At 44.3% G+C, this 12,489-nt stretch overlaps 1 protein-coding gene across 5 annotated transcripts in view; it reads right to left on the bottom strand.

The window, feature by feature from the left end:
• The window catches only part of LOC121698293 (insulin-like growth factor 2 mRNA-binding protein 2), a 49,913-nt gene that overhangs the window by 4,691 nt on the left and 32,733 nt on the right, over window positions 1–12,489 (bottom strand). For 2 of the 5 annotated variants that reach the window (XM_042080277.1, XM_042080276.1), the window contains 9 exons: window positions 11,812–12,105; window positions 10,640–10,774; window positions 9,958–10,080; window positions 7,820–7,955; window positions 6,020–6,160; window positions 4,641–4,709; window positions 1,936–2,055; window positions 673–747; window positions 225–356 (listed from right to left, as the gene is read on the bottom strand). In XM_042080277.1, the coding sequence (XP_041936211.1) occupies window positions 225–356; window positions 673–747; window positions 1,936–2,055; window positions 4,641–4,709; window positions 6,020–6,160; window positions 7,820–7,955; window positions 9,958–10,080; window positions 10,640–10,774; window positions 11,812–12,105 (1,225 nt within the window). The remainder of the gene's footprint in view (window positions 1–224; window positions 357–672; window positions 748–1,935; window positions 2,056–4,640; window positions 4,710–6,019; window positions 6,161–7,819; window positions 7,956–9,957; window positions 10,081–10,639; window positions 10,775–11,811; window positions 12,106–12,489) is intronic. The other 3 variants (XM_042080279.1, XM_042080281.1, XM_042080278.1) reach the window with 3 other exon arrangements.

The following is a 12,489-nucleotide window of genomic DNA, read 5'->3' on the forward strand; positions in this document are numbered from 1 at the left end:
ACACACACACACACACACACACACAAACATGAATTTGAAATTACACACACACACACACACACACACACACAAACATGAATTTGAAATTACACACACTCACTCACACACACACACACACACACACACACACACACACACACAAACATGAATTTGAAATTACACACACTCACTCACACACACACACACACACACACACACACACACACACACACACACACACACACCGTTTTGCCCCCTTTCCCAATGACACGTCCCGCTGCAGACGAGGGCACTTTGATCTGGGTCTCCAGCTTCACCTCCTCCTTGGCCGTGAAGAAGTTCTCCTCCTTGAGCTTCCCAAAGATCCTGCCCTGAGCCTGGGGGAGGTACAGTGGGTGAGAGTCAGGGGAGGAACCAGGACCAGTCAGGGGATCATGACAGAGGATGTCGTCCTCGTTCTCAATGTGGAGAATAGAAGACATCTGCATCCATTTCCCACATCAAGAAAGAGTTTTGACTGAAAGGTGGGGGAAGTGTCATAAATGCTGTATTTCATTCCCAATGTCTGCAACTGGTCTAATAGCAATCAACTGAACCGTGGCATTGGAACACAGATTCCTGATGTGTTTACTAAACATGATGAACGTAGACAAACAACATTGGCATGGTTAGTGGAAAACCTTCAAATTGTACCTTAAACTGAGCCTCCGGGGGTCCAGTAATGATTACCATCCTCTCAGAGGAGTCTGGGGTGTCTGCTGGAGCAATCTAGAGAGGACAAACAAAACAGTCACAACAACGATTGCTTAAAGCCCACCACATATGGTCGGCGATGCGACAGTCAAACGCGACGATGGAATTCTGTTAATCTCTTTACTACACACACTACTGGCGACATGATCACCCATCGATTCAGTGGAGATACACTGATCAGACAGTTGTTTTGTATTATGACGTATCAAAAATCACCCTGAAAAACAGTGTTGTGCCAGTTCACAGCTTTTCTGAACTAGTTTAAGTTCAGTTCATACATGCTCAAAGTGAACAGTTCACGTTCAAAGTTCACAATTTTAATTCTGAACTAGTTCAAAGTTCAGTTCATTTTACTTTTTTCGTGAGATATTTAAATAAATACTTTTTTTCACACTACGAGCTAGAAATCACTATACGTTCTTTGAAGCTGCTCATTAGACATTTGCTCATGACACTGCAATTGTGGGTTTCTTACCAGGTGATGAAACTTGCAGCAGTACAGACAAGGTAGACCAGTTCTATACTTAGTGCAATGAAATCCAGCCCTCGGCGCTCTCGTCGTTGCCTGCTACGCGGCGTTGCTATGCCTATCCCGCTCTGCTGCAATTCATCACGGGTAACGTTGTGCGGAAGCCAGTATGCTATTCAACTATTCTCAGCCGGACACTACGTTGCCCGCAATGCATTGCGCACACAATGTCAAAACCATTTCTGTCTGGTAATACATGATTTAAGCGGCACCAGCGAGAATACAGGAGGGAGGAACTTTCTCTCGTTGCGTTTCAAAAGAGAAAACAGATGTCACTCAGTTAACAAATTCCAACGTTCATTTACAGTGATGTCTGCTGTTCATGACACATAATGTGAACTAATTCACGTTCAAGTTCTTTATTAAAAAATGTGTTGCGTTCAGTTCAACGTTCACGAAAAAATGAGCGTGTTCAATGAACGCGTTCTTTTGAACTCGTTCACGCACAACACTGCTGAAAAATATAAAGGGGCCAATTAGAGCGATGCGGCGGCCGTCGTCCCACTTGCCCTATGCGTTGCCCCATTCACTTCAATAGATTCTATTAAATTGCCTGCCATAAATCGCCGTTGCGTCGCAGGCCGTGTGTGTAGGCCTTAAGCCCTATTTCCAGACAATAAATCTGTTGTGGATCCGAAAGCAATTTTGTCTCTGTAGAGTCTAGAGGCCCTCACCTTGATGGAGGCTCCAGCAAACTGCGCTAGTTCCTTGATGTGCTGTCCTTTCTTCCCGATGAGAGCACCCACAGCCTGGGTGGGGACGAACACGTAGACCACCTCCTGCTCAGGAGCCTGCCGGAGAACACACCTCAGTTCCACTTATATTTACACGTTCTCACACACTAAACACATACATGAGAACACAGTGATGGGGGCGGTCAGATGTAAACGGTTTTCTGTTTGTGTTTGTGTGTGTGTGTGTGTGTGTGTGTGTGTGTGTGTGTGTGTGTGTGTGTGTCTGTGTGTGTGTGTGCATGCGCGCACGCTTGATCACCATGTGGGCGTTGGAGGGCTGACCCGGACTCCCCTATCCTCTACACTAAAGAGGGATCCCTCATACATATACTCTCACACACACACACACACACACACACACGCACACACACACGCACACACACACGCACACACACACTTCAGTTTAGCTCCCATAGATCTCTACTCGTGTGAAGAACCCTTCACCCAACACAAGGCATTTGCCCTCCTTCCTCCAAAAGTGTGCACTTCAAGAGTGAACTCTACATTGCGCAAAGTGCACTCTCTGCCCCCGGCCCAATCCAAGGGCACTTCCTGAATGCCCCCTCCACAGATCTGAAACGGCACTGGACTCTGCTACAGCGTTCCCACGCATGACCAGATGGCGACCTGGAGATGATGATGCACCTGCTCTCATAACAGTGCTTCACGCGGAATTTACCATAAGCATTTACAGCATTGGCTGTGCTGACAGGATCTCTGTGTGGCTTTTGGATACAAGGCTACAGCTACAGGTGAACCTCCCCACATAGGCACTGACATGAGGGCAGTGCACTCCGCTTTTGACGTTCGATTACATTAGATTCCGTTGTTTTCAATACAAGCCCTCACAACCCTTTCACCGCCACTATGTAGATTATGAATCAGTTCTATTTCTGATTTCTATTCTATCTTTTGTCGGCGCCACTCAATCAAATCAATCGTTTATCCAATGCTTTTCAGTTGAAAATTTCAGTGCTGATGTACATAGACAAGTTACTGAAAGTGTCGGCACACTGATTTCAGCGGTTATGAGTGGAGGCATCTCCAGCACACGAGGAATGATTCCTCATTATATGATTTTTACTACTGATTGTCTAGTATGTATGGGGTGTGGTGGACCAGTGGTAACTTTGGATAAACATATATGCAAAAGACCTGTCACTTTACTTTATGTAGGAAAATAAAACAATAACTATTGCAAAGTGTGTGTGTTTGTGTGTGTGTGTGTGTGTGTTTTGACACTAAAATGCTATTGCAGAAACTTAGAAGCTTGATAGAATTGGTTGTGAAAATTGGTTATGTCATAATTTGGATATGTCCATAAATTATGTTGGCTACTCACTGAAGGCCATTTTTACTGTAACTATTACTTATAGTGTTCTGTGACTCAAAAATAAATGATTGCAGCAGATTTGATGTGAAAATATGACCTTGCCCCAAATTTTCGAAAGTTCACCAGAAACCTGACATTTCTGTAAGGGACAAAACAGATAACCACAAAGGTAGTTCTGCCAGTGTTTGGCTAAATATAGGCTGCAATCATGCCCACAAGAGAGACTTTAGCCATATGCTTAAGGTCTCAGGGCTAGATGTACTAACATATTTGCACCGCCTTGAGGCATAATTTCCTCACAACCTGTGGATAAAAAAAATGGCATGGTAGGTACAAACAGGCCGCACTTGCCTGTTGCAGGAGCAGAGAATGGAAAGTTGCGCTTTTCGGTGTCACATATGCATTTATGGAAAGGGTCACAGGAAAAGTGGGAGTTTTGTGTAAAAAGATGTAAAAGTGAAGTAAAATGTGCCTAATTATGTATTCCCCTGTATGTACGAAAACTGCCTGTGAAAGCGCATTTCTGTTTTGCGGTGAAATATTTCGGCTTTTTTAAAGCAGGTGTAATCCAAATCCCGGTTACGGTATGTACATTAGGCTGTCAATCTTGTACCACCCTTGAAGAGAGCGGCTCGCTGCAAGTTTGATGTTAATCAATAAGCGGATTTATTTAACTAATTAACTAATTCAACTAATTAATTAATTATTTAACACCATTTCCCTAGGCTGTTTTAGCCTGGCCTACGCCTGCCTACGTACTTCCGCTCGATTTCTTTTCCCTACAGTACTCCGCCTGGAATAGCTCTCGTTCACTTCGTTTACTTCGACAACTTTTCTCTGAACCAACCAGTAAACAGAGGGCGTCCCTTGAGAGCGATTACAAAAGTTGCAAGCCTATCTTTATCGTTGTGTCCCCCGTGGTTAACATACGTCATTACCAAACGTTAGTGATTGAACTCCAATGATTTCAAACTTCAGACAAGCATCCACCAACCAGGAAATAAACGTTTGCCAAAGGATCTAGACCAGACTCTCTGCGAAGTATCCAGGCTAAGGCTGTTTATCCATTTATACAAACAAAGCAAGTTTTCTTTGCCTCAAAATAAAGTGTTGGTGTTATTATTACACTTTTTTTGGTGTTATAATCTGACATGGAGATTGATTATGCTACGTAGACATCCAACAAACTTAATTAAGACAAGATTCAATTATCTCACACAGTTTGACACATAATAATCTCATGAGACTGTGTATGACACTGTGTGCAGTAGGCTGTAAAGGAGAGGGGAGGAGAGTGAGGATGAGGACTTACTGTGAGTTGGTGTGGAAGGCTTCCCACTGGGGTTGTACCGTAGAGACCTCCCATGGGTGATGAAAGACCCTGGGAGTGAAAGCGAAGGAGAGAGAGAGAGAGAGAGAGAGAAGAGAGAAAGAGAGAAAGAGAGACAGAGAGTAAATATGATTAAAAACAGAGGAAAGAAAGTGAGATGGCAGAAAAAAAGAGAGAAAGAAAGAGAAATGACAAAACAGAGAGAGGAGAGAAAGAGAGAGAAGAGAGAAATGTCAGAATGAACCATTCACTAAGCCAGACTACACAGAACCAGACTGCAAGTTATCCATGTGTGTGTCACAACTTCTGGGAGGCTTGCTAGACTTTGTTTATGAACTGCACAAACACACAAACACAAACACAAACAAAAACACACACACATACACAAATAAACAGACACACACACATCGAAACACACAAATCCAGACCTAAGCAAATAAACAAATGAAGGAAAAGCAAATATACCACACAGACATGCACACACTTGCAAACACACAAACAGACAGACAGACAGACAGACAGACACACACACACACACACACACACACACACACACACACACACACACACACACTAAACATCGAATGTTAGTCAGTAGTGGGAGTGTTTAGTTGAGGCAGATAGCATTCACACTGCTTGAGGTGAGTCTCAGCCTCAGTAGGGAGAGGAACTTTACACCCCGCCCCACCCCACCCTCCCACCCTCCTACCCTGCCTGCCTCCCATCCCCATTTCTCTACCTCACTGGCTCTTCCTGGAACTGCAGTCTACCTAATAATCACCCTAACACACAAACACGGGACCAACACGTAGACCACCTCCTGCTCAGGAGCCTGTCGGAGAACACACCTCAGTTCCACTTATATTTACACGTTCTCACACACCAAACACGTGAGAACACAATGATGGTGGCGGTCAGATGTAAACAGTTTTCTGTGTGTGTGTGTGTGTGTGTGTGTGTGTGTGTTTGTGTGTGTGTGTGTGTGATGTAATTTGTCCAGAGTTGTTGTGATCAGACGATTGATGACTATTTGAGTCATCAGTTTTTTTTTGAGAACTTTAACCATCCAATCGGATAACAAAAAGCTGTTATGTGGTGTGAAAGCGGTTTGTGTTCAACTACCGTGTAAGCGCTTTTCTCAAGAAACTTGAAGTTGGTGTGAGAGGGAGTGTATTGTGTGCGTGAGCAACCTACACATTACTCATCTTGCACTGGATCATCATGCCTGAATCTCTATGAGAGAGAGTCAGTCCATGAAAATATGTGCGTCTGTGAGTGTGCGTGTGTGTTTGTGTGTGTAAGTGTGCATGTGTGTGTGTGTGTGTGTGCGTAGATGTAGACCATGGCACACTGTCTCTCACCAGGAAGGGGTTGTATCCGGCCGCAGGGCTTTGCACGGGCGCGTGGACATGGGGGCTGCCAGAGGAGGGCAACAGGGGCACGCTGGACGAGAAGATGCCCAGAGCGTTCAGATTGAGCCCCGGGATGAGGTTAGTCTGCTGCTGCATCACACCAGAGAGACAGAGCAGAGGGGTGAAGAAGAGGAGAGGAAGAAGGGAGGGAGAGAGGGAGAGGGAGAAGAGAGAGGGAGAGACACATGAACAAAAACAAGTTCTGCATCTCTATTTTTTGTGCTAGTCCTATAATTGCAAGGTTGGTGTATGCGGTATGTGTGTGTGTGTGTGTGTGTGTGTGTGTGTGTGTGTGTATGTGTGTGTGTGTGTGTGTGTGTGTGTGTGTGTGTGTGTGTGTTAGTAGGTTCTCTTGACCAGAAACAATAAAGGGCATAAAACACTACAATAAGCACAGAGAATACATGTGCACAAGTGTTGCTAATAATGCTGTTATAATATGCTGTAAATCAGTAGCATTGTGCTGTCAGACATTGACAGATCTGAGTAATTACCACCGAGCTCCACTAGATGGCTCCCTCCTATTGGCTGACTTGTTGGTGGTTGGTGGGAACGAAGGCCACTGAGTGAGAAGAGTTTCTCCCCCAAGTAACCTCCTCATTGATATATTACAGGAAACACAACGACTGCTTTTTAATGTCCTACAGGATACTGTGTGTGTGTGTGTGTGTGTGTGTGTCTGTGTGCGTAGGTGTGTGTGTGTGTGTGTGTGTGTGTGTGTGTGTGTGTGTGTGCGTAGGGTTTGGAAAACAGGACACATATAAAACCTAGTCCTGTAATTACCAGTGTTTATAAAGGACAGACGGTGAAGGTGTGTAGAGTGTGTGCCAACGGATGAATTGATGTTTGTACACATCCTGACGGCAGTCTGCCAAGGCACTGTTCTTCGTGTGTGCGTGTGTGTGTGTGTGTTTGTTTGTGGGTGTGCGTGTGTGCATACGCGTAGGTGTGTGTGTGTGTGTGTGTGTCTCTGTGTGAGTGTGTGTACTTGTACTTGTGTGTACATGTACTTGTGTGTCATACCTAGAGGCAGGCGACGTAGGCAGAACATTCTGTTTGGCTTTGTTTGGAGAGCTCTGGTATTTGGGTGTAACAGCTTGATTGCTCAAGACATTTTGTTTTGTTTAGTTTTTTTTTTGCTCTGCTATCAGGAAGAGACTCACGGGAGCACTTCAGATTATTCACAAAAATACGTTATGACATAGGACAAAAACACACAAATCTAAGCATGTACTCCAATAATGTTCTTGAACCTATTTATAATATATATTTATGTATAATTTTATATTAATATATTTATGGACCCATTTCTAATATGAATTGTATGTTTCACACCACCGTCATGAAACGTAACAAAATGCTTCAAACAATATTGGTTGATAAGGTGGAGCAGGACAGAGCTGAACAGCTGGAGGGTACATATTTGTTTCCCTAATTGAACAGTCTTTCTACAGATTTCTGCTTACACATTACAGCTGATTCAATGTGCACAATTCCAAAAACAGCTCCTGAAAGACTCAATTATAAAACTGTGACAAACACTGATCTGGCAGAAGATGCTGATCCATTGAGTCTTTTCAGCACAACTCCTCCAATAGGCCAACAGGAGTGGCCACACCCAGAGGCCACACCCAGAGGGCACTGGGCACACATTTAAAACCTGAGGTTTTGAATATATGAATATATGTGTGTGTGTGTGTGTGTGTGTGTGTGTGAGAGAGTAGTGAGTTAATGTATGCATGTACATACGTTTAGAGTAGCAACGTCGTTCTCATAAGCCTCTCTGAGCTTCCTCATGATCTCCACCTCTGCGTTGCAGCACTCCTCCACCCCCCCTCGCACCGTGATGGTACGCTCTGGGTTGTAGATGGTCAAATCCTGCAAACTGCACACACAAACATACAGTAGATGATATACAGTACAAGGACAGAGACCAAGACATAGGGAAATTAGTAAACTGCAGAATATGACGTATGGATTCTTCCATCGAGTGAACATATGGATTCTTCTTCTTCACGGTTCAAATCATGATGGATTAAGCTGCTGGATGACCTCCAGATGGTTACTACTGAATTTCAATTTAATCTGTATTCCTGAGTTCATATAGCCTGATGAGCCAGACCCACATCAAGATGTAGTAGGGTCTGGGAACTCATCTTGCACAGTGCTCAATCCGAGGGGCGGGATAAACGGTTGTCTTTCAAATTCCCTCTGCACGCAATAGGATAGCGCTACAACTCATGAATCCCATGCGTTTTCCCACCAGCGGAGCTAGTTGGCTAGTTGATCAAACTTTTGCCAACTTAAAAAAAGCTTAACTCGTGTCGCGCTGTTTGCCAGCAGCAGCATCCATCTTCTTTGTTTTCAAGTAGCAGGGAATTTACGTGGAACCGTCGCAACTCTGCCATCATTATGTTAAGCCCGCCCACCGACTCTATACACGATATGATTGGCCTGATCGAAGTTTAATTTTTCCAGCTCGCAAGCTAACGGAGAGTTGCTAAATTACCCTGGCTTCAAATTTCATTTGCTGCTGCTAGGGTGTGTCTAGATTTCTAGGCTAGGGTTCATATAGCTAGTTAATAAATTAGAGCATGTTTCATGAATTAGGGATTTCTTAGTATTTCTTTCCCAGATTTAGATCATATGTAGGCCTAGTTCTTGCATACGTCTATCAGAATATGCATTATATTGTCAAATCATCAGATTCAAATGCCATCAAAGTGAAGAATGTCATTTTCAGGGCCATATTTTTTGACCATATACGTATACTGAAAAAGGATTAACATCCTTTGAAAATCCGATGAAAATCAAGGATGTTGTTTCTTCTTCATTATGAAACAATTTTATGAACAAAGAAATCCTTTTTTAAATGGACTTTGAAAAGTGAGGTAGATTCTACAGAGAAACTGTCCTGACTGGCCTTGCAGTGACTAAGTCAAAAAGAGGAAAATAAATTCACAAAAAGAAAAAGTTCCAAGGCACTCTCTGTTTCAAAATAGTTTAAAAGCCTTTATTTTCATGGTCATTTAAAACCTTTTCTTTCATTTGGATTATCAGTTTTCCACCCAAAGAGAACCTTAAATATACAGCTTTGAGTCTGGGAAACGCTCCCCTAATATCATTCAATTTATTGGATATTCTGTCACATTTTCATGGCACACTTACCCTTAATACTGTTTATTTCAAATACCTGCTTTGAAAGAGACAATAGCAAAGCTGATGATACATGGGGCAACTTTTTTAGCAATATTGCAATATTTTTGAGCAATGTTCCTCATTGTTGTGGTTCTGGCATGTTCCCACTGATATTGGGCAACAATTTATTTTCTGGAAAACTTTAATCCCTTAGGCAAATCGTCAAGATCATCTAATCACAATAAATCTAACTGGTTATGTGGTTGCCCAGCAACATTGCTGAAAAAGTTGCTCCAGGTATCATCACCTTATAGGTTGTATCAGCGATTTCAGGCCCAAAAAAGGCCCAAACATAAATGATCACATTCATCTAATCTTTCCTAACGATCCACTAGCTGTCTGCCCCATAACCAGGCCGTCAAAAAAACCCGTCTCTGTAGGCACCGAGATCTGTACACAAAAACAATTGCTACCAACAAGGGTTGGCAACCCAATCAAAAGCAAAATGAAGTGTTTCAACCAATAACCGACGAGACGCGCGTTTAGGAGAGTTTTTTAATTGCACGGGAGGGGGGGGGGGGGGGGGGGGGGTAGCGAACTAGCTCTCTGTTTTGTTTGAACATCAACAGAAGTGACGTATCCCCACTATCGCTGATACAACCTTTAAGGGTAAGTGTGCCATGGAAATGTGACACTTTACAGTATATGGAAGTCTGGTGCTCCAAAGGGGATCAAGAGTGAGCTCTTACGAAGAGATGGTGATTTTGGTCCCCGAGTCCTGCTCGATCTTCTTCAGGTTGCGGCCCTCCTTCCCGATGAGTCTCCCAACCAGACTGTTATGAGCCAGAATCTTCAGAGGCACCTCCTCAGCCCTGGAGAGACAGACAGACAGCAGACAGACAGACAGACAGACAGACAGACAGGCAGACAGAGAGTTAGAGACAAACACAGCTAGTGTTCCCTGGAGTTCTCTGATGACAGCTGGTGGTACGTAGCAGTTGGGGGAGGTCAATGGTAGAGCAAAACTACAGATTTCCAAATGAGGGGCGCTTGTGTGTACTGTGTGTGTACTAACGAGTTGATGAAGCATGTCAGAAACATGAAGACAACTAAAGAGAGTAAGAGACAGTTGAAACAGGTGAGACAGGTGAAGGTGAGACAAGTGAAACAGATGAAACAGGTGAAGGTGAGACAGTTGCGGCAGGTGAAGGTGAGACAGTTCTGGCAGGTGTGATTGAGCTGTGGTAGCGTCACTGTCTGTCAGTCGGACAGGTGGCATGCATTATGTATATGGCTATGGATAAAGGTGTCCGCTAAATATGTCATCTTTATCTTTTTTAGAGATTAGCTAGGAGATGAGCCAGGTGAAACAGGTCAAGGTGAGACAGGCGGAGTGTGGGGGGGGGGGGGGTTGGAGGGGTAAGCACTCACGCGTTGGTGTCGTTGGCTTCCTTCTCCATGATGTCGAGGATCATCCGGCAGGCTGAGGAGCAGCCCACAGGGCTGGAGTGGATGGTGATGGCCTTCTCTGCTGCGCCCGCATTCTCCTTACGATGAATGTCCACCCTGCGAGAGTGTCAAGGAGAAACGGGGAGACGAGGAGAGCTTTTAGATTCCTTTAAACAAATAGCTCATTTTATTTAGATAATAAAACATTGAATCGTTAAATCGTTAACATTTACACAAATTAATTGTTCAATAAATTAATAGTTAATTAATAGTTAATTGTTCAATAAATTAATAGTTCTTTCTGTAGAATAAAATATGGGCTTTTGCCTTATTGTTGAGACAAGACAGTGAAGACTGACATAAAGCAAAAGCTAAATAGATATGGGGTTGGATTTGGGACATTAGCCATGGGGCTGAAACGAACCCCAGTCTCCACAGGCACTTCCCCTAACAGCTTACACTTTCAGATCATTATACTCTTAAAAGAAACCTTTTGCATTCTTTGCCACAAGTTTTATTTCGATGAAAACCCCCTTGTCCTCCTAATTTAAAAAAAAACACATAAATAATCTAGCTTCAACAGGCCCCCTATTTTCTCACTCACTTGCACAGGAGAGAGAGATAGAGAGAGAAAGAAAGTGTTTGTGTGTGTGTGAGAGAGAGAGAGAGAGAGAACAGTGGCATTATGTGTGAGAGAGGGAGGGAGGGAGGGATGGAGGATCACAGTGACCAACTATAATGTAATAGAGTTATTCTAGTTAGGGGGTTGTGCAGGGTCTGCTTCCCTCCCAGACAGCTCTGAAGGACACTAGACATAAGGTGAGCTGTCACAGCCATGGATCTTAGTCGCCATGGTAGCATGCCCTGCTCCAATCACTGTGTCCCTAGCCCAGTATGAGAAATCCACAATCCACAACATGACACGGGTCCCATCATGACATTGTAAAATAAGCACTATGTCAATTAAATTGACTCAAGCGTTAAAAATTGTAAAGTTGAAATCTAATTATTAAACACTGTGATTTGGTCTTTCATGTCAATGTTTTGATTCCAGAGAGATATTAAGACAACCAGAGAGATGATATTGTGACAGAGGTAACACGTTTCCTGTATCACTTTCAGATAAACCACAAACAACCACAAACAACCCTTACTTGGACTGCGTCTCTTTGGTAAGGTTCTTGATGGTGAGGCCCTCCTTGCCGATGATGGCCCCCACGAACTGCGTGGGCACCAGCATGCGGAGCGGGAGCTCAGGCTGTCGCTGCCGTTGTTGCCCCCCAGGGCCCCCCGCCGCGCCACTGTAGTCCAGGTGGTCCCCCGTCCTGCCCCGGCTGCCCCTCTGCAGCTTGAGGGCCTGTGGCGGAGACACGGCGTCCGCGTCCAGAATGTATGACACGCCCAGCGAGTGATCCTCCACGGTGTGACCCGTCAGCTTTTCCAGGGCTCTACATGTGGCACAGGTGCGCACACACACACACACACACACACACACACACAGAGAGAGACAGAGAGAGAGAGAGAGAGAGAGAGAGAGCCCTTCTGTGTTATGTGAGGAGCTCAAGCCACCTCCAAATCACCATCCTTTAAGTCTGAGCTCTTTAAATAGTCGGACATCCACCACTTTCACCTCCGCAGCCACGTGAATTGATGTGGTGACCAATCAACGCATAGGGCAGCAGTAGCATAGTGGCTAAGGAGCTGGGCTATCATGCAGTAGCCAGAACAGTTGTGCGTTCATATCCCAGCTACCACTAATTGTGCCCTTGAGCAAGGCACTCAACCCTGAGTAGCTCTGGGGAGAATGGCCCTTGTAATAATTGACATACGTA

The sequence above is a fragment of the Alosa sapidissima genome, chromosome 23 (genome assembly GCF_018492685.1).
Source record: "Alosa sapidissima isolate fAloSap1 chromosome 23, fAloSap1.pri, whole genome shotgun sequence".
In the NCBI taxonomy this organism is placed as follows: domain Eukaryota; kingdom Metazoa; phylum Chordata; class Actinopteri; order Clupeiformes; family Clupeidae; genus Alosa; species Alosa sapidissima.